This window comes from Peromyscus californicus, unplaced genomic scaffold (assembly GCF_007827085.1).
Source record: "Peromyscus californicus insignis strain IS unplaced genomic scaffold, ASM782708v3 Scaffold_10__1_contigs__length_136768540, whole genome shotgun sequence".
Lineage (NCBI taxonomy): Eukaryota > Metazoa > Chordata > Mammalia > Rodentia > Cricetidae > Peromyscus > Peromyscus californicus.
Window position 1 is genome coordinate 42,934,361 of NW_026294391.1, and position 23,162 is coordinate 42,957,522.

Below are 23,162 nucleotides of genomic sequence, written 5' to 3' on the forward strand. Positions count from 1 at the left end.
TCTACATTCTCTCTATTCCTAGGCTAGAACCATCTTATAGATAAAAACTAATCCAAGTCAGGAAGAGGAATGTTTTGATCCTGAGCATTTTGATCCTTCTGAAGTGTGCTTTCTACCAGCTGCCATGGAAACATGGATAACTTCTTGGATAGCCTCAGTCCTCTTGAGTTCCAGCTGTGAGAACTAGTGACCTTATTACAATTTGGATCAGAGTTGTGGAAAGGCAGTTCCCAGGGAAAGTAGAGGATAGTCTCTTCTGGGCCATGGGACTGAGGGGCTTTATTAGCATTCTGAAACTTTTTGCATATTTTAGCAAGGCAGTCATCTCAGAGCTTCAGCCCAGGATAGCTTCACATAGTTCACAGCTGTGTCACATCTTGAAGTTTCTTGTGCATCCTACATGCTTTCACGAGACAGACACTTATCTCTTCCAGCTGTAAGCCAGAGGGAGTGGTACTGCAGATTCTTAGCAACACATGCAGACTCAAACAGCACAGTTAACTCTCTAGTTTGACTTTCAGGCACCAGAAATCTGTTGGAATTCACTGATGATTGCTGAATTCACTGATGATTACTGGGTGTGAGTTCATATGGCTTGTAGCACTGTTTTGGAAACTAGCCATTTTCCCTGCTATTTTCTTCTGGCATTCCTGCATCACTGATTGAGAATGGTTTGGACTATGTTGCTTAGAAAAGTGATGGCAGAAGTCTTGTTCATTACAGTGAGTTGAAGGTACAATGGAAGGGTGTCAGGAAGGATTAGCTAGAGGCAGGATGTGTCATAATTAGAAAGACTTGGAAGAACTGCTTTAGGGAAACTGAAAGCATTGCTAGAGAAGGAATGTTCCAGATGTTTGTCTCTTGATACTTTCCCAAAGTGATCCACACCCCAAACAAATCATTTCATCCTTGCATCTCCAGTTGGAGCTCTAGCTTCTGGAAGATGCCAATTCTTGATAGGAATTCTCTCAGAGTTGGATTGAATATCTGACCTCATTTGGCCCATTTGTTTGGAATTCTGAATAGAACCAGGAAAATTGGAAAAAGGGAGTGGAATTAGGACCATAAGAGATAGTCTTTGGTTATACAACAGAAAAAAGGTTGTGAGCCTAGTCTTTAATGGCTGAGCCATATCTCTTGTTGGAGGAGGGAATGAGGGGTGGGTTGGAGGGGGAAGGCTGGAGGGCTGGGAGGAGGGAAGAAAGGGGGATCTGTGATTGGTATGTAAAATGAATAAAAAAATTCCTTAATAAAAAAAGACATTTAAGAAAAAAAAAGAAAGAAGGAAACAAAGCTAGTGAGTTGTGCTGTGGATATCGCTCTGTATAAATAAAACACTGATTGGCCAGTAGCCACACAGGAAGTATAGGTGGGACTAACAGAGAGGAGAATTGAGGGAACAGGAAGGAGAGAGGGAGACACTGCCTGCAGCTGCCGCCAGGACAAGGAAGATGTAAGGTACCAGTAAGCCACGTGACAAAATATAGATTAATAGAAATGGGCTGAATATAAGAGTAAGAGCTAGACAATGATAGGCCTGAGCTAATGGCCAAGCAGTTTAAATAATATAAGCATCAGTATGTTTATTTTATAAGTGGGCTAAGGGAGTGCCTGGGCTTGGCGGAACCCGGAAAGAAAACTCTCCAGCTACAAATGGTGCCCAATGTGGGGCTCGAACCCACGACCCTGAGATTAAGAGTCTCATGCTCTACTGACTGAGGCTGGAGGGGTGTGAGGAGGGAAGAAAGGGGGATCTGTGATTGGTATGTAAAATGAATAAAAAAATTTCCTTAATAAAAACAGACATTTAAGAAAAAAAAGAAAGAAGGAAGAAGGAAACAAAGCTAGTGAGCTGAGAGTCAGTTGAAAAAGAGGATTAGTAAAAATGGGGGGGGGTGCTGTGCTAGTATCTTCCACTGAGATAATTGATTGATACATAGCTCTCATGACTTATAAACTGCTACTGACTGTTCTTAAGGGAAAAGGGCCCGTATTTGACCCAAAGGTTTCTGTGTCTTTTCACAGTTAATTTTATAGAGAGCTTAAGGTCCTCAATCATAAGTGTGTCAAATCCATAGTAGTAAATATAGGAAAAATCTGAGAATGCTGGAGGCAGGACAAGAATCCATTTAATGCCACAAGATGACTCTTACTGTAAACTGGTTCAGAACACCTTCAAAGCTAAGCAATGATTACTGGGGAAAAGAGACTAAGGGGAAAAACCATGATGTTGGGGGTAAAGAGTATAAAGGACCATAAGAATATAAGTGACAACTTCCTTTTTATTCCTGTTTTGGCCAAATTATAATAAAGCAAGTGCCCAGAGAAGCATTGTCACATAGGAACATTAGGCAGTGGGTACCAAATAACCTTATTGCTTGTACCAAAAGCACAGCCATATTATAAGTGTGCTTTTTTGAGTGCTTTTGGTGAGTCTGCATAGACCACAGTCCTTCCATACAATGGTTCTTAGAGTGTGGTCCATGGATCAACAGCATCAGCATTACCTAGAAACTTGTTAGAAATGTATATTCTCAAGCTCTCCCCCAGACCTATGGAATCAGGAAGTCTAGAGTATGGAACTGGGAAATACATGTTTTAAAACTAGCCCTCCGGGTGTATTCAAATTTTTAAAATCATTGATCTCATAGTAAGGACTCTGTCAGGCAACCAAGAATCTATTGAGCCACAGTTAGACAGTGTTGGTTTCAGCTTAGCATACCATTCTAACAATGTAGGATCTGCTAGAATGGTCTTTGATCCTGTTAATATAATGGCAGGTAATGTTTCTAAATCTTCTTCAACAGTGTTCATATTTTGCTTACTACTAATATGAACAAAATTACCCCATATAACATTAATTATGATAATTAATGAAATCCCCAGTGTAATAGGAGCTAAATATAGCTGTAGCACTTTATGGTGGCCGCCTCTCAAGTGAGGCTTTTTGATTAATTGCTAGCCAGCCACCCCTGGAGTATGAATTCCTGATTAAGACAACTGACCGCCTCTACAGTGTGGCTTAAGCTAACGTACTCATACATCATGTTGTACTGTCTACACGAAAGTGTTTTTTTTTTACACTGAAAATTGACATTTTTAAAGCGTAATTTAAATACCATAAAACTCCTCCATTTTAAGTACACAGTTTTGGCAAATATACAGTCATGTAACCACTACACCAATCACAATACATACTGTAATCACCTAGATCATATCTGTTGGGTCTTTTGAGTAAAAATTTCCACTTCCATACCACAGTAGGTTATCATTTGTCCATAGGTAGGTTTGACATGTTTTATAATTTTATGGAAATTATTTATATAAATTTTATGTAAAAGCCAGTCGATTGGTTTTTTGTTACATTCTCAGTAATTATTTTCCTTTTCTTATATGTCAGTATCTATTATATGACTACCGCAGGTTGTTTATTTGTTATTCTACTGCTTTGTTCCCAGTTTGAGGATATTATGAATAAAGCTGTGGACATTCATGTTCCAGGCTTTTTGTGAGCATGTATTTTTATAAATATATATATGAATGTGGGTCATAAGATAGATGTATATTTAATTTCATAAGAAACTCCTAATCTGGGGCTGGAGAGATGGCTCAGAGGTTTAGAGCACTGGCTGCATTTGCAGATGACCCAGGTTCAGTTTTCAGCACCCACACGGTGGCTCAGAACCACTCATAACTCCAGTTCCAGGGGATCTAGCACCCTCTTATGGTCTCTGTAGGTACCAGACACACATGGGATATATAGACATACATGCATGCAAAACACTCCTACACATTAAATAAATCTTTAAAGATAAAAGAAAAAGGAAGAAACTGCTCATGTAACTTTCCAAAGCTGTACTGTTTTGTATTCCTACCAACACTGTAAGTACTCTAGTTGTTCCATATTCTTGTCATTATTTGTTATTGCCAGTCTTTACAAAATTATGGTGAATAATTTAAAATAGCATATAGACATTCTTTTCTTCCCTCTAATTTCAATGTAGGCTGTAATGTTTGGTTTCTGCAAAGAGCACAAAGCTAATAATGTTGATCCAGGTGACAGATATAGATTAAAATATTACTGTTTCCATACAGTAGGATTAGTGTTATGGATATCATTTGTCTGTGGCAATTATGTTGTCTTCCTTTTGGTCATTTACTCAGTCAGTTCTCTGGCTGTATTAGCAGTTGTATATTAAGTTGCTAAGAAATAGGACTAGTGGCCAAATTCTTCTCTTCAAGGAGCTTTTTGGAGCTGAGTTTCTAAAACAGACGTACATAGAAACTCTAGAAATGTCGCTATGATAAGGCTTGTGTAGACTTGAATAAGGGCACTGCCAGAGTACAGCCTCCTGGTAGATGACTTGACTTTTAGGGATGTACAGAAAGATGGCTGTAGAAAACAGTAGACTAAGTTGTTGAATTGTTACTCTGTGCTGAATATTGGAATTATACCTTAGACTTAAAGCTAATTGTCAGAGAAGCTTCCTCTTGCAACAGATGGGAACAAATACAGAGACCCATAACCAGACATTAGGCAGAGAGAGAGACAGACAGAGACAGAGAGACCTCTTGGGACACACAGCTCTAACTGGGATGTCTCCATCAAATCCTTCCCCTCAGAGCTCAGGGAACCCCTCAGAAAAGAAGGCAAAAAGAGCCAAAGGGGATGGAGGACACCAAGAGAACCAAGATCCCTCTGAATCAACTGAGCAAAGCTCATATGAACTCACAGAGACAGAGGCAGCATGCCAGGGCCTGCACGGGTTCTATACCAGGTCTTCTGCATGTAAATTATGGCTTCCAGTTTAGCATTTTTAAGGGATTCCTGAGTCAGCAAATGAGTGGGTCTCTGATTCTTGTTCCTTCTCTTGGGCTCATTTCCTTTTGTTGGTTTGTTTTGTCCAACTTCAATGTGATAGGTTTTGTTTTATCTTATTATATTTGATTTTGATACATTTTAAAAAAAAATGAATGAATGAATGAACGAAAACCTAGCCACTATGGTAAAGGCTGGCAACTGAACTGTCACTTACACCTGCTTGGAGAGGGAAAAAATCACTTTTCTCCAATGGAGTGACACGGGGTATAGCAACCACTCCAGGGCAGGCCTCATGTTCAGGAGTAGTTGACCCATGTAATTGACTCCACAGTTTTTGGGGGTACTTTTATTTGGTTACAGCTTGGTAGGTTTATTTTTTTCTTTTTGGGTGTGGTTTTGTTTTCTTGGTTTTGGGGGCTTTTGTTGTTGTATTGGGTTTTGGTTTTTGAGGAAAAGCATTAAAGTTGGGTGGGTAGGGAGGGGGAGAGGGTCTAGAAGGACTTGGAAGAGGGGAAGAAGATGATCAAAATATATTTAATTTGAAGATTGTTTTAAATAGTAAAAAATAAAATGAATATAAAGCTAGTTACTAGTCCAAGATTACAAATTACATTTAGCAGGAATAAGTTCAAGAAATATGTTTTGTAAAAATATTTAAAGGAGATTATGAATTTGAGAGAGAGAGTGGAGAAACATGGGAAGAGTTGGGGGGAAGAAAGGGAGGCAAGGAAATGATGTTAGTTTTCATGTGAAATTCTCAAAAATTAAGAAATTATTTTATTGTATCATGACTATAATTAATGATGATATATTGTTGAAAATGCCAAGACGTTGGATGGCTATTAAGTATTCTCACTGCCAAAATAATGATGTTTGCTAATGTATGCTAATTACTTAAATTTAATCATACAATTATGTGATTTTTATACCTCAGACATCATACTGTATATGACAAATACATGCAATTTTAGGTCAATTTATACAAAATTGTTGAAATTCATTTTACTTTCAATTATACATTAAAACATATACATGCAGATTATATAAGCATGCTTAGAATGTTAACAGTATCTGTTCCATGGTTATGGGCTGTTAGGATTTATTTATTCAGTTTTACAGTCTAATTTCTTATCTTTTCGACAGTAAACACCTGACCTTTTATATGCGAAAGAGGGGAATACCGTTATTTGCGATCTTATAACAATTTCAGGAATGTAGTCCTTCCTTTTCTTGAATCTCGTGCAGCAGAGATTTACTACAGTAGATCCAGATTACAATCTAGAAAGAAAAACAGTGCTTGTCCTCCTTCTCCCTCTTGGGAGCTTAACAGTGCATGCATGGCCTGCAGGCCTTGCCACTGGAGTCCTTCACAGAACTAAGTTTTCCTCACTGTCAAAGCACAGCAAGATTTTTTTTCCTTAACCCTAAATGAGCAGAATTTCACTTTGTAAAGCTTGGAGCATAAGCACAAGGTTTTTTCCTAACTCCTTATTGTGATTTCTGTAGCTGTTGGCAAATCATCGGGGGTTTCCTCTATGCTTTCTGGTGAAGTAACAAATGGTCTTTGTTTTCCTCCTTTTTTTCCAGCTGACCTGAATAACGTCAGGTTCTCGGCTTATCGGACTGCCATGAAGCTTCGAAGACTGCAGAAGGCCCTTTGCCGTAAGTATTAGCCAGTATTTGAAGGCCTTGATCATTTTCTTTGCTGAAAGAATGAGCACTGGAGATTTTTCACCAATTTTACACCCTTGAGTCACAAGGTCATTTTGTCAGACACAATTCATTCTTTTAAGTGTTCAGGTTACTATCTGCCTAGACTGCTTTGTTGGATTATAACCATCTCTGCAAGTGTTCAGCGACTATTGTTAAACTGATAAGATACTGATAAATTTTGTTTTTTAATGAATAGCATTTACACCCACATTTGTCTTTGTGAAAGTTACTCTATCTTCCCCTTTTCCATTATATCTTCATTTTATAAAGGGTATTTGACAATGTTAGAGGATTATGACAATATTTTCCGAACCAAGTTCATAGATATGTGTCATTTGTTTCTTTAAATGCTAACATTAAGATGGATGTTATGATAAAGAAAAGATTATTGGATTTTTGTTTGTTTGTTTTCCCAGGCAGGGAACTAGCTCTGTAGGCTAGGATAGCTTCAAACTCAGAGATCTGCCTGCTGGGATAAAAGGCAGCAACACCATGCCTGGCGAGATCTTTTTTTTTAACTTTCTTTTTATTTATTCTTTGTGTCTTTCACATCATGCATCTCAATCCCATTCATTTCCCATCCCTTTGTATCTTCCCTCTGCCCTTGCAACCCACCTCTAAAATAAAATTTAACAGAAACAAAAAGAGAAAACAAAAGAGGAAAAAAATCTAATCATGGAAGCTGTAGTGTGACTCAGTGAGTCACGCAGTAAACCCTTTTGTCCATATATCTTTTCTTGCAAGTGTTCATTGCAAAGAGTCATTGGTGTGGTTTGAGACCTTTGGCTTCTGCTACCCCATCAATACTGGGCCCTCACTGGGACTCCTCTTGGATATCCTGTTGTTGCCCTGTGTCATGGAGATCCTGCAACTTTGGGTCTGCAGGACCGGCCCCTTCACATCCTCCAGCAGATCATAGATAAAGTGGATGTTGGGGTGGGCCAACTCATAACCCTGGTTCTGGGCCTGGGTAGTTAGTTGCAGGGTTGGTCAGTCCTCCAGCTCTCCCCTGCCTACATCACCAGGGGGAGCTCTCCAGCACTGCCCTGGCTAGTTCACCCCTTATAGCAATGAGCAAGGGGCGGGGCCAGTTCTCCTGTTTTCATGTCCTCAGGGTTCGCTCTCCCACACCTGGACCATCAGGGCCAGCTCTACTGTGTTGCCCAGGTGAGGTACAGGGGCCACTCTCCTGAGTGCTACAGCTGGTGAGGGACAGGGACAGCTATCTAGGTCTTATGACCTCAAGGTCATCGCTCCCATACATCACAGGCAATGAAGTGCAGGGAAATCTCCCCTCTGTCCACACCACCATATGGCAAATGAGGGGTGGGGAGCCAGATTATTATTTTTTTTAATCACGTATCTTTGGGAAAGGGTTTGTGTTACATGGTTATTTTATCAATAAAATGAATTATGGATAATACTGTTTGTCAATATGCATTAAGGGTATATCCATGAAGTAGATAGGCACAGACACTACCACAAAGGAATTCAGAATGTAAGGAGGGATGTCCAAGGTATAGGTGAACATCTGGAGAGAAGCAAATGTACATTAAAGGTTATCATCAGTTATGACCATGATTGATGAAAAACAGTGATTATTGTCTCCCATTTTAGGCTGAGGCACTGAGGGCAAATGAATGGATAATTTGATTGTCATATTTAGTGTTGTGGCAGTGGAAGAATGTTCACTATGTGAACAACTAGCTTTGTGCAGTGAAGCGCAGAGACAGTTCATGGGAATTTGTGTTATCTAAGCCATGTAAATCTCTAAACGTAGATAGAGCTCCCTCTAAGAAGCATGTTCTAGTTATAGGGAGGGAAGGCTGTGTTCTGAGGCCTGGAGCCTAAAGAGAGTGGAAAGTACTCAGGAACTGAGATGACTTCATCATGGCTACTGTGCAGAATTCCAAGGAGGGCTATTGTAAAATATTAGGCTGGACAGAGAAGCAGGAGACAAATTGTAAAGAGCTTTGAAAACCCAAGTTAAAGACTTTAGAGGTCAGTGGGAGCCATTCAAGAGATTTTGGCAAGGGGATGACCTGGTTGGATTTTCACTTAGAAAAACCATTCTGGCTGGGAAACAAAGCAGAAATTGAGGGGTTGAGCCACGGACAGGAGATCTGTTACAGAACTGAAACCAATGGTCTGAATAGGAATGGAGGAGCATTTTAACATATAGGAGGTAGATGCTCTAAGCCTTAGTGATTTGTTTGATGGGGAGGGCAAATGAAAATCCAGGAAGGGAAGACTCATGGATTCTTGGCTTGGGTATCCCTATGAATAGTGAGCTCGGCTACCAGAGTTCGGTAAAAGGTATAGTAATGAGGAGAACCACACAAGCAATATTTAGCAATCACAAGCATGGAGCTACTGCTTACATGAAATATGGAAAGGTTAAGATAGTACAGCAACACACACACACACACACACACACACACACACACACACACACACACACACACACGAGGGAGAGGGAGGGAGAGATCATTTAGGACAGAGAATGAGCAACTATGAAAAATGAGTATAAAGTCATGTCTGGGAGTTCAATAGGAAAATGCAAGAGGTTGTAGTGCCACTGCATGGGAAGAAAGAAGGAATGTGTCATTAGGGTCAGATGATGTTGGTGACAGTGCCCATTGTATGTAGCAACAGAGAGAGCCTTAGCAACTTTGGTAGAGATAATACACTGAGCAGCTTAAAAGCGAACCAAAAGTCTAGATGGCTGGTATATGCCTGTTCTTAGAGACCTTTAGTTACAAAGGGGAGCAAAGAGAGGTTGTAGCATATTAGAGATGACTGAGGAATTAAAAATGACTGGCTTAAGATGAGAGGATAAAAATGGGTAAGGTATGGGCAGGTATCCTAGAGCCAGACAAAAAGAAGAGACACTTCTCTGCTACTGGAGTGCCAGAGAGAAGGATACATGGCAGGTTCTAGGTAACCAAGAAACTTGGCAGCAGGAAGGTGATGAAACCCATATAAAACCAAAGGTTTTCTTTGTGGAGTTTGAGAATCCCTGTGACACAGTTAGCAGTGGAAGGTAATAAAGCTGACACTGACCTTATCTTTGTGGAAAACAAGAGGGAGGAGAAGTTAAAGAGCAGCATTAGGAAACTCGATCAGCTGAGTATTCGACAACAGCACCAGTCTCTAGTGGTGCAGTATTTCCCTAGTAGTAGCTAGCAGTCAGAAGCAGCACACTGCTGTCCTAGAATAGGCAGATGGCACCCAGGTGAGGGTTGTGATGACTTGGCTAAAAGGGTGGTTAGAATACTGTATTCCAGGGCTCTGCTGGGTAGGGGAAGCTACAAATTGAAGTAGAATTTGGCAGTTAGGAGGTGGAGGGATCAAGAGGCAAAGTAAGATAGGAGGAGTTTGTGAAGGAACTGAAAGCCATGAAGTTGTATTCAAGAAGGAGATATTGCTGAGCACTATTTCCAAAGCAGCCATTTAAGTAAGTGACAAGGTGAATTAAGTGTGAATTTTTATGGAGGTAGAATAGAAAGTTAAGATATAGAAAAGCTAGACTTATGTATGGGTCATCCATGCTAATACCCAAATCACTCAAAATTGAGGACAGAACTGAGAAGCACTGAATGACTATAATCCTTGGCCACCAAGGTTCTTTGGGCACGCCCAGAGGTCTTCAGAAGTGGGTGGTACTATAGTCAAGGAACTACTGGTATGAGGTTGTCACATACAGACGGAAGTGTCCTAGAAGTGAAATTATTGGGAAAGATCAAGTAGGTTCTTCTTCTTTTCATATTGATATTCCCAATGATTAACACAGAACTGAGCAGAGAATAGAGCTTTCTGTTTTTGTAGAATTAATACATGGATGAAAGCCAGTGGAAGATTCCATGGCCTTAGGAGCTTATAGCCCAAAGTTATCATATTCAGGTGTAGAGCTGCCAAGTTTAAGTAGGTAATAAAAGGCTCCCCATGCCTAGGATTTCCTTGGGGACCTGTTTAATGAATCATAGCAGGCACAAAGGAGTTTGGGGTGGGGTGGAGTCAAGGGGCTGAATAGAGAAAGTCTTCTGTCTTTTTTTCTTCTCTTGACCCTGCCCTATCCCAGAGGTACTGTTTGCCTTTGATAAAAAGGAGAATTATGAACTGGTTATTATAAAGTGCTATAGAATAGTCCTGTAAGATCCCAAAAGTTCAAAAGAGGTAACCAGCTGTTCCAGGTTATACTATGACAAAACTCAGAAATAGACTAGGTAGAAATGTCTCTAATGTCTTATGACTATTATCCCTTTCCATAACTGCCTGGGACCAACTTGAACATTATTCAGTTTTTATGGTGAAAGAGTTTGATTCATTGTCTGTCATTTCAATGTATGTCAAAATTTTGGTAAACATTGGGAAAATGGAGGAGTTGGATATTGTAAAAAATATGTTAGCCATTTAAGGTGATAACCTTGTAATAAACTTAAACTCTGAATGTAAGATGATTTGGTTGAATTTTCACTTTTAAGCAGATTTGAAATTCTCAGCATTTCTTTTCAGATCTTCACTCTGATTTGAAAAAAAAATCAAGGATCGCAAAATTAGAGTGTATTTATCTAAATTAGGTACTGAATTCTTAAGAATGCGTGGATAATACCATGCAGACTATGGCCCCATGTGCAGTGAGAACAGAGTGAAAAGTTTTGGCAATCCATTTACTTTTGAAAAACATGTGTGGTCCAATTCCTTAGTGCGTTTTCAATAGGTGATTTAAGAACTTCCTCTAAATTTTGTATTTGCTTAGGTTTATCTTCCAGCTCCTTTTTTATTTCTATGCCTGCAAAAGCCTGATAAAGAGCTATTGTCCATGGTCTAAGCAAATGAAACTTGCCCTGGCTAGTTTTTCCTATCAATGTCTGCTTCTACTGTGTCTTACATTAACAGAAATTAGTGATGTTATCTCAGTGATTCCTTGATGCCAGTGAGGAGATTGAATTTCAGATCCCTTAGAAAACATACTTAGCCACCTCTATTAAGCAATTGATCTTTTTTATAAAAAAAAAAACCTTCCCTATCAAGGTTCAATATTACAGGAAACCAAATAACATTTTATCTACCATAGAGAATATGCTACTTAAGTTATGAGTATCACCATTGGCTTACAATGCCCCCAGTTTATAATCAATTTTATGTTGCATGAGTCTATAGGTGCTTTTTCTGTGCAGTGTAAATAAAATTTAACATTGATAGAACAGCAGAGACAAATTGAAAATCTTGGTTAGAAGGATTTTTAAGCTGGTTCATATGGTTGATAGCCTGCTGAAAGTATGAAGAAGATAATGTAGCTTTTCCTTTCTTCTTCCATGGTTTTGACGACAAATGTGTATCTCCTATAATTAAAAGGATAACCAACTTTCAAGAGCAGAAGTAAAAATGTACTTAACAAAGCAAATATATTTAGTTTATTAGTGTGTAGGGTATTGGAGAAAGCCCAAACCACAGGGCTAAATATATGACAGTTGATAAATGTGACAAATATTTTCCATGCAACAAGAAGTTGAGAATAATTTGCCACTGTTCAGAAACATAATTCTAAATTATAATCATGTGGTACAGTATAGAGTTGTCTGAATAAAGCTTAAACTTCTGGATTTGCCTTTACTAAGACAAAGTGGAAAATGTGCTTTCGTCCAGGTAAATGGACCTTACCTTCTAAAGCTCTTAAGGTGGCTAAAGATGGTATTAGGCAGGGTTAGGTCGATAAAGAAGACTCACAGGAGCCACAATAACATGGCTTACATATCTGCAGTTTATTGCTAGAGAAAACTACAAGACAAATAGCATTTAAAAGCAAGATGTAGATCCTCAGTCAGATGCTGACTCACAACAAGGGCTCCCAAGAACCAGGCGAATTATTTACACCTCCTATCTACTTTATACATATACACACGCACATTACTTTTCATGTAGGTTAGAGGACATATCTCTGTTATATCAGAATTAAAAATATCTTGAAGACATGGCAAACAGTGCTTTTAAATGTATGTGACATTTAAGAGAAAGTGGTTCTGTGATAACACCCATCTATCTTCCATGGAAAGTATTGTGGTCTCTCTGATGTCCAGGAGTTGCACAACAAAGAAAGAGGTGGTTGGTCTCAGTCCTTGTAAGATCAAAGAGCCCTTTGTAGACACCATTGCCAGTAATCACTGGTTTTATTTGCCCATTATTCTAGGCACCTTTCCATATTTGTCCTTCCTTCTGGAATTGGATACCCTCAAAGTATTGTTCTTACACTAGGACTAGAACATTGTTTTCCTCACTTAACCTTTACTATTTAAGAGTAAACTGTAGCTGGCCAGGTATTCCTAGTCCAGCTCCCATTTTTTATGAGTCTCTAAAAAATCATTTCTTTCAGAGTTTTGGGTTCTCTACTTGTTTTGAACATATTTACTCCCCTTCCTCACTTGTTCCCAGGTCTACCCATTCATTTTTTTACCCACACAACATTGTGTGTTGTGTGCTTTGTTGTTTTATTTTTCTTCGTTTCTTTGTTTTTCTTCCTTCCTTCCTTCCTTCTTTCCTTCTTCTTTCCTTGCTTTTGTTTTTTTTTTGTTGTTTTTTTTTTTAAACTCTTCAAGCACAATTTGTACTGCCCAAATATTCTTAAATGTGTGGTCTTCCATTGGACTATGGTCAATTTCTAAGGGCTACACTAAGAGAAAACGGTCTCTTCCTCTCCCAGCAGCTAATCATGGCCATTGATTCCATAGCTAAGCATGCGATTGTGTACCTAATTCTCCTCTCCATGCTGGGATTGGATCTGGGTTGAGCTTGCACAGGTTTTGGGCATGCAGTCACAATGTTTGAATTCATATGTGCAGCTGCCCTGTTGTGCCCCAGAACGTTGCCTAGTAGCCATACATTGCCTTTGGCTCTTGATAATCTTTCTGTACCCTCTTCTGCAGTGATCCCTAAGACTTGGTAGGAGTGATACACACACACACACACACACACACACACACACACACACACACACACACACACATACACACACACACACGCACACACTCTTATAGCCTTTAGGACTGAGCATTGTGTAGTCTCTGATTCTCTGCACTCTGGCCATTTGTGGGTCTCTATGTTAATCACCATCTACAGAAACCTTTCAGATGAGGAGTGAAAGATGCATTGATCTATAGGATTTAGTTAAATAATATGTTAGTTTAACACCATAATGGTAGTAGGTTCTATCCCAGAGCCTATGTCCTACTTAGCCATAGTTTCTTGACCTGGTAATAGTGCAAGGTCTGAACTCTATTTACTCTCTTGTTCTCCATGCCTTGCCCAGTTTGCTTTTTTTTATACAACCCAGGACCACTTGCCCAAGAATGGCACTGCCCACAGGGTGCTGAGTTCTGCCACATCAATCATTAATCAAGAAAATTGACCACAGGGTTGCCGACAGGCTAATTTGATGGAGGCATTTTCTCAATTGAGGTTCCCTCTTCCTAGATGACCATATCTTGTGTTAAATTGACAAAAAGTAGCTATCATAGCAATATTGTCAGTGATTGCAACTCTGTATTGTAGATCAGTGTAGGAACTACTAAATCTGGCATCCATCAAAAAAGAAAACTATGATAGAGGGAACAGGTACCTGTAAGTCCCTTCCTTGAATTATCTTTTTAATTGTAATTTGGTCCCATGGGTGTAGCCCATTTGTCAGAGGTAATAGTTGCTCAGATTCCTTTGTTTTCAGCTCCACCCACAGGTCAGAGAAAGTGAAACTCAATGGAAGGAAGTTCTGGTCTCCCTTTAGCCTTTGCTAATCCAGCTAAAGAATTACAATTTTCATCAACTGTAATATCAGCACTCAGATCCATGCCAATTCATTTTGTTAACTTCTTTGATTTGAGTTCTTATTCCAAACTCTACTAGAAAGTTACATTTTCATCCGTAATTTAATCCTAAGCCTGTGCTACTTATACTTACCACAAGCTAAGAGTAGCTTGCCAACCAGCATCAACATTTTATTCTCTATTTTTATTCCTAAATAACACCTTAGTAATATTTTAGTTAAGAAAGGGTTATGAATCTTGTAAACATTTTCACTCCTGATATGTATATTTTATGACATAAGAAAGTTCTGTCTTCAACAATAGGGCTTTACCATTAGATTATAAAGATAGTTTGTGATGTTTGGGGGAAGGAGATCTATGGGACCCTGTGGTGATATTGTGTTCCCCAATATATTGTGAACACTAATAAACTTATCTGGGGTCAGAGAACAAAACAGCCACTAGATATAGAGGCCAGAAAATGGTGGCACACACACTTTTAATCCTAGCATTCTGGAGGCAGAGATCCATCCAGATCTCTGCGAGTTCAAAGCCACACTGGAAACAGCCAGGCATGGTGACACATGCCTTTAATCCCAGGAAGTGATGGCAGGAAGCAGAAAGGTATATAAGGCGTGAGGACCAGGAACTCGAGCCTGGTTAAGCTTTTAGGCTTTTAGAAGCAGTTAAGCTGAGATTCATTCCAGTAGAGGACTGAGAGGCTTCCAGTTTGAGGAAACAGGATCAGCTGAGAAGTTGGCTAGGTGAGGTTAGCTGTGGCTTGTTCTGTCTCTCTGATCTTTTAGTGTTCACCACAGTACCTGGCTCCAGGTTTGTTTTTATTAATAAGACCTTTTAACAATTGGTGCTACAGGACCCCTCTGGCCAATGACAGGATGTAACCGATGGAATTGATGTTTGAACCTAGAAAGGATGACTAGGCTTAACCAGATCCTCTTCTGCATGGCAGATATGACACTGGAAAGGAGCCATTTCTCTCCTCTTTCTATCCATTCAGGCATGAAGAACACACCATCATGTGGTACTATTCTTTAATGACATCGAAGCTATAGCTTCTTCTTCCATTAAAGTATTTTTGGAAGAGGCTGGAAAGATGGCTTAATGGTTACGAGCACATACTGTTCTTATAGAGGACCTACGTTCCAGCATCCATATTGGGACAACCACATGTAACTCTAACTCCTGGCTTCTTTGGCCATCTGCATTCACATGCACATACCCACACATATACCCATACACATACACATAATTAAAAATAATCTCTAAAAAAAAATCTTTAAAGCGTTTTTGAAAGAAAACATTTTAACAATATTTATTTATTTTATTTTATGTGCATGAACATTTTACCTGTGTGTATATATGTGCACCACATGGGTGCCTGGTGCCCTTGGAGATGAGAAGAGGACATCGGATCCCTGAAGTTGTGATAGTTGTGAGTTACCATCTATGTGGGTGCTAGGAACCAAACCTCTTCAAGAGCAGCAAGTGCTCGCACATGTACAAGCATGAGAGCACACGCACATGTGTGCATGTATACATTTATTTAAAATCATAGTATAGAGTCATATAATGGAAATTGTTAGCTTCAAGAAAAAGAAGAGCTTCACAAAACCATCTGCTGGTTGTTTACTGAGGTTTGCAGAAAAGCTCATCATTTTGTTTGAAGTTTCACCAAAATAACCTCTGTGTATTCTTTAATAGGCTTGGTTTGAACATTGAGTGTGTGTGTGTATGTGTGTGTGTGTGTGTGTGTGTGTGTGTGTGTGTGTGTGTGTATGAGAGACAGAGACAGAGAGACAAAGACAGACAGAGAGAGAGAGAGAGAGAGAGAGACAGAGAGACAGAGAGACAGAGAGAAAGAGAGAGAGAGAGATTTCAGTTGCCCATATCTCTTTCCTCACCTTTTTGCTGATCTGTTGCATCACCTGTGTCTGCTTAAGTAGAAGGTTTTAAATATTGTTCCATGAAAACAAAATTCTGCTTTTCGGTTTGATATGTTTGTTTGGGGAATTGTGGACTCCCATTTTCTGTGATTGATTGATGTTGTATTTAACCACACCGCATCCAGTTTTAGCCAAGAACACTACACAGTATTTCTGTCCTGTGTCATCTTCTGCTTCTGTTTTTTTTTTTTTTTTTTTCAGAGCAATTGCCTCATTCCCCTCTGGAGCTATTTATACTCTAAAGTTTCTGTTGTGTGTGTTGTCTATCTAGTCACCTGTATCAAGATTAGGTCCAATAACATGAAATTCACTCTTTGTTACCATCACATGAGTTCATTAGACACTTCATGAAAACTGAATGTAAAAATTCTCACTGTTCTTATATCCTCAAATCAAAAGCAAAATATTTATAATAATTAAAGTATATAGTAACAAAAAAAGAAAATAGAAACACTTCATAGGACCCATGGCATTTCTTCAATATATAAAGAAATATGTTATGAATTTTGATATATGGAAGAAATCTACTCCACCCTTCCAATAACAAAGCTGCCATGCTACATTTTGGAAGGTTTCCATGAGCTGCACTTCAGTTGTGCTCTCAGGAAGTCAAGCAGACAAAAAAGCGGATGAAAATCTTAGTACTATGTCTCTGTACCTCCCTTGTGCCTCCCAGGTAGCCCCCACTTAGCCTCCCTTTCCGTATAGCCTCCTGCCTCTTCGCATTGTCAGTTTTTTATTCTTCATTCTTTTGCCCACCTGACTCTCAAATAATTCTTGCCGTCTGCCAGTTTCCTACTTCCGAGTTTGCACAATCTCAGATTTCATTTAAAAAGATCATTTCTTTCTTTTTAGAGTACAGTGGAGCATTGTATAAGGATGCTTGGGACAGTCACTGACAGTAATCCCATAACATTATGCAGGCTAATAATGTAGTCGACTTTTTAACTTGTGTAGCTATACTCTGTGATGTTCACTCAATGATTAAATCACCTACTGATGTTTTTCTGAAAAATCATCCTTAACATTAAGCAGAACATGGTTGTATCTTAAAGCAAAAGAGGCTGTGTGTGGTAAGAGATGTGTGAGATCATGAATTCTATCCTTAGCAAAATAAAATATGTAAAGGAGTAAGAGGGATGTTAGTCCAGGATATTTTAGGGAACTGGTCCATGGGATAGGAGCACAGAGTTTTCCCCATGGGAATGAAAAATAATGAAACTTATCTCTTGCCTCTGCCATCAGATCTTCATGTTTCTAGGGAAACTTCACAGAATATCCTATTTTCCTTTTTCAAGAGAGACAGTATGCTGATACATGGGCATTAACCAGTATTTTTTTAATATTTAATTTGAACCTTCCACCAGTAACTAGTAAAATGCATTATAGCCTTAAGTTTTCATTCCTTTTATTATTGGAAAAACTGTTTACCGAATGAAATTGCTTATGTGCATTTCATTTGAAGCTATATTTATAATTGCAGTGCCTCTTCCCCTTAGGTGTGTGAGAGAGGCACTTAATTATCATTGATTCTTTGTCTCAAAGGACTGACAATTCTGAGCATAGCTTAGGTGGTTAAAAACAATACCAGTGTTGCATTTTCAATTTGGCTAATAAATTGGCTTTGGAGAAAAGCTTCTTTTCATGACACTTGGGAATAAAGCTAGTGATTTGCTGATGGAAGTTCACTTTTGTTCATTTTTTCTTTTGGCATACAATTAAATACTATTTCAGACCAAGGGAATCTCCCCTAGCCTTACAAGTTCTTATAAGTGTCAAAAATATATTGTAAAATGCAATTTAAAGGTGAAAGGGAGAAATAAATTAGCCTTAGGCTTGAAGGCTGGATAGATCATGCTGTTTGCCTACAGAAAATGTTAGTGAAGTGGGTTATTTATTTTTTTTTACCTGGTGTTAAGGTAACAAAGAGAGCTGAAGTGTCTATTTTAAGCGATAAATGCTTACTGATTATAAATGCACAGCCAGAAATTGAGTTTACACTAGCCTAACCATGTAGATTCATCTAACTGGTCTCTAATATGAGAAAGGACCATTGTGTCTCTTTCAAAGTCTCTACTGCAACACTTTTTTTCCTACTCGGATAGAAATGACTATTGACTTAGAAGACTGCTCCCTCTCAGATATGCTCTGATTCCAGGGAAGGGAACTGTGTATATTTGTATATTCATCCAATGCCAGGGAGATCTGAAAACAACTTCAAATTGTGAGTCCTGGTAAAACCGGATCAACTTAAAAGTTGAGGGATGAAAACAGAATACCTTTAAAACAGTGTGGAATTTGGGTTTGGTGTTTACTAAAAGGTAGGAATTAACTCAACCAGCATTCTCAAAGGAAAAGGATTAAAAAGAAATTTTATGTTTTGGGTCATTTGGGTTTTTGTGTGTTTTTCTAGTGGATCTCTTGAGCCTGTCGGCTGCATGTGATGCCTTGGACCAGCACAACCTCAAGGCAAATGACCAGCCCATGGATATCCTGCAGATCATTAACTGTTTGACTACTATTTATGATCGTTTGGAGCAAGAGCACAACAACTTGGTCAACGTCCCTCTCTGTGTGGATATGTGTCTCAACTGGCTTCTCAATGTTTATGATACGTATGTATGGCAAGAGGGGACCTAGCTTACACAGTGATGACAACATTGCCATTATAATAGTGTCCCAGCTATGGATGTCTTCTCCCCAATATAAATCTTTTCTGCATATGACTTGAAACATATTTGATAAGGTAGCAGTAAGAAGTGCAATGCAGCCCTTAATCCCAGAGACAGAGGCGGGCAGCTTTTGGGGAGTTTGAGGCTAGCCTGGTCTACATAGTGTAAGTTTCAGGGCAACCAGTGCTACTAGTGAGAGTCTCTCAGAGAGAATAAAAAGAGATGGAATGCAGACTGCTCTCAGATCCAAATCCAGCCATAACCCGAGATAAGTCCTTTTTCAAATAGAATGAGTTATCATGTAGCTGTGGCTCTTTCCCTCTCTCACCTGTGTTTTGGAGTTCTTCCACTTTGGAGTGGGCAGGCATAGCAGTGCTCCTGGAGATGATGGCACACCTGTCATCAGATCAGAATGGTAGCAGATATGCAGGACAGTTACAGAGACTGTGAGTAGACGAGTCACACAAAATGAAAATAAGCTCAGATACAGCAAACTGAGCTCCTGAAACCAAGCAAGTGTGTTGTTGTTGTTGTTGTTTTGTGTTTTAATAATGTTTTACAGAGCTACTCTATGGCACTTCCATTCATCAACCTCTGTTAGTTAGAGAGCAGTCATTTATTTCCTTTGGATTGTACACAGGACATAGCTCCAGTTCTCATTTTTGTTTTCAGCTTAATGAACACAATTGAGGAAGGAAGCAGAGGAATTGGTCTTGATTTTTCACCGAATTCCTCTTAGGCCTCAGAATTATTACACACCTTATTTCACATATCAACTAGTACATATCTCCCATTTGGAAATCTTGGAAGGATTTCTTAAAGGACTTGCATATCAAATACTTTTCCTTCTGCCTCTGTTATATGCTTCTATCACCTCCTTTTGATATGTGTATACACTGTTTTCCTTGTTATTATGGTAAGGTATTAATTTTTTAAGTTTCAGCACCATCTGACTATAAAATGCATATACTTATCAACTTTGTTCTTGAACATATGAGATTTTAATTGTGGATTACATTTACATTTGTTTTGATCTTGGTTTATATTCAGGTCTTACCTGATATTATTTTTGTTGGCATCATTTTCTTTGTAGATGAGATGTGAACTTTCATTGTTATATGTGAATAACCTACCTGAAAGTTATTTCAAGATAATTTTAACTCCTTAAAGACTTAAATTGCTATATAAAGTTTACCTGTCAACTTTGATGTGCTTTTTCCTAATAGGAAAACAGGTAATCTTTTGCAGTGACAGGAATTTTATTAAAGCATTTGAGTCTAATATTTTTCTTTAAATAAGAGATCTAGTGTCGGGCGGTGGTGGCACACGCCTTTAATCCCAGCACTCAGGAGGCAGAGCCAGGCGGATCTCTGTGAGTTCGAGGCCAGCCTGGGCTACCAAGTGAGTTCCAGGAAAAGGCACAAAGCTGCACAGAGAAACCCTGTCTCGAAAAACCAAAAAAAAAAAAAAAAGAGAGAGAGAGAGAGAGAGAGAGAGAGATCTAGTAAGTTGTACTAATTGAAAATTGAGCACATTGACCAACAAACATACCAAAATCTTAGATACAATTACTTTACTTTCCAAAATCAAACAAAAAGCTAAAAATTTGTTGAAAAACATTTGCTACAAAATGGAAATCTGTTCATTCCATTTTTTCCTTTTTAGTTAAATTCCATAGTTAAATTTTTGTGTTGATGCATTTTTGTGTGGAATGCTTTATTTCACTTTCTAATATAACAAAACATAACCATATTAGAATGTTCATGTAGGAGTAGGCTACTTGATAAATATATCTTTTTTTTTCTCTTTTTTTTTCTGAGGCAGGGTTTCTCTGTGTAGCTTTGGAGCCTGTCCTGGAACTCACTCTGTAGCCCAGGCTGGCCTCGAACTCACAGAGATCCGCCTGCCTCTGCCTCTTGAGTGCTGGGATTAAAGGCGTGTGCCACCACCAACCGTCATGATAAGTATATCTTATAGAGCATGCATGTGAATGCTTTCTGATAGTGTATGCCATGGTTTCATTGGATATAAATATTCATATTTTATATTTTGTGTGACTCATCTTCCTAGTAAGCAGTGATTTGATGAAATTCTGGAAGTACTGAACAGAGAAGAGTTAGTTGCTAGAAATTGTTTTTGGCTTCAACAATCAAAATTGACAATTTGCTTTAGTAACCATAACTGCTAAGTACACAGTGATAATTTTTCCTCTTACTCAACCAAGATGCCTCCCTGTACATGAGAGGAAAGGTATTTTATCCTTATTTTATGTAGAGCTACTCTGACAATTCAAGTAAGCACTTTTAAGAGTTGGGAATTGGCTAAATATTCATTAATTTGGTTCATAAAACTTTCCCATTGCATTCTAGGTCATGAGGCAAATAATGAATTCAGAAAAGTTCTTAACAACCTTAATCAAACAGTGGTCTATAGAGTTTCTGTATCCAAAACCTTTTTGCCCTTCATCTAGGAGCTTCTATGCTCTATTGGAGTGCCAGTAATTGTTTTCTGGTTTGATTCTTCATAATAGGGGACGAACAGGGAGGATCCGTGTCCTGTCTTTTAAAACTGGCATCATTTCTCTGTGTAAAGCACACTTGGAAGACAAGTACAGATGTAAGTCTTGTGTATGAACTCTGTTTTTTATTGATGCTGCCTAATTACTCTCATTCTAGATAGAAAATGATACACCATTCTTATTTGATAGCAGGTTTGTCGCTTCAGATGTAGAACTGCTTTTAAAGTGTCATAAAATTTGGGTTGTGCTGTTCCCTGTCAGACATTAAACTGCAAGTATTTAAATAGAGACTGAGGGTTAGCTCAGTACTTGCCAGTCCAAGTATTATTTTATGTTACATTGACTGTGTCTTAGTAAAACATGTGTTCCAAGGGGATAAAGTCTGATTTCCTAACCCCTTTGTGTAAGTCAAGGGAAAGAAATGTGAAGGTTTAATCCCTGCATTTCCTGTGTCTCTTTGGATTCCCACTTAAATAATACTATCTGGCATTTGTGTTCAGAACACATTGTTTATTTTATAATCATCTTACTGCAAGTTGTACTGACACATCCAATTCTGTGACGTGACTAACATTTTACTCTTTGAGGGATGGCTAGCCTGCTATTTCTTAAAAGGTAAGTAGCACCCTCTAGAATTTTCTTTTGATTGGTTATAGGGATTTTTTTTTTACTAAAAGACTATAAATCTAAATAAAAGGCAAAATGTTAAAGGACTGATAGTACGGGTGACCAAGTCACCATCCATTCTCAGTATAAAGGACTATATATGTCCACCCCCCTGCCCCCGGAAATGCTTGTTAGAAGCCTTTTCAGGAGGAATTGAACAAATCTAGCCTGTCTTGGCTTTCACCTAAGAACTGGTCATAGATGAAAAGATATGCTGGGTGTAAAGATAGGCAGGAGACAAAAGACATGGCATTTCCCCAACGCCATGCTGTGTCGTACTTCCCATTTTTATAAAGTAAACTGTAATATACACAAAACACTATAGCACTCACTTTTATATAATCTCCATGTGAATTTTCCTTTCCTGAGAACTAAACAACCCCCATCCAAACGTGAACAATGTTTTTTAACCCTTTAATATGATCTCAGATAAAACAACATTTCTGAGTGCCTTTATCTTTTGAATATTTTAATTACTTATTGTAGGTTAGGTTTATTGTCTTTTAAAAAGACATGGGAGTGCCTTCTCCCTATCTTCCTGTCTCCACTCAATGTTTATAAGTTCAAGGTCATCCTTTACTACCTAGTGAAACCCTTTTTTCCAAAAACAAATACAGAAACAGTAAGGCAGACATAGAAAATCAATGATAGCATAGCATGATATGAGCTAATTACACATGAGCACAGCATCCTATGTAAGCAAGCATGCCAATTTCTGTGAAGCTTAATGGGCTATGACTCTGTAAAAAGTCCTGATTTTGTTACATCTTTTAATAAGTCCTAATTTTGTTAAATCTTTTAATATCTGATACTCACATGCTTTTGGCTAAATATATGGCTCTTGATTTTAAAATTTCTGCGGTAGAAGTTCATATCATATATACATAATTACCAAAGGATTGTCTTTTACTTTGAATAATTCAGTTGTTAAGAATACATTTAAGGGGCTGATGAGATGGCTCATTGGGTAAAGATACTTGCTGCCAAGCCTGATAACCCAAGTTCCATCCT

General features: G+C 38.6%; 1 protein-coding gene across 15 annotated transcripts in view; it reads left to right on the top strand.

The window, feature by feature from the left end:
- The window catches only part of Dmd (dystrophin), a 2,242,690-nt gene that overhangs the window by 2,128,949 nt on the left and 90,579 nt on the right, over positions 1-23,162 (top strand). For all 15 annotated transcript variants that reach the window (XM_052732199.1, XM_052732319.1, XM_052732309.1 and 12 more), the window contains 3 exons: positions 6,410-6,484; positions 18,709-18,910; positions 21,498-21,583. In XM_052732199.1, coding sequence (XP_052588159.1) covers positions 6,410-6,484; positions 18,709-18,910; positions 21,498-21,583 — 363 coding nt within the window. The remainder of the gene's footprint in view (positions 1-6,409; positions 6,485-18,708; positions 18,911-21,497; positions 21,584-23,162) is intronic.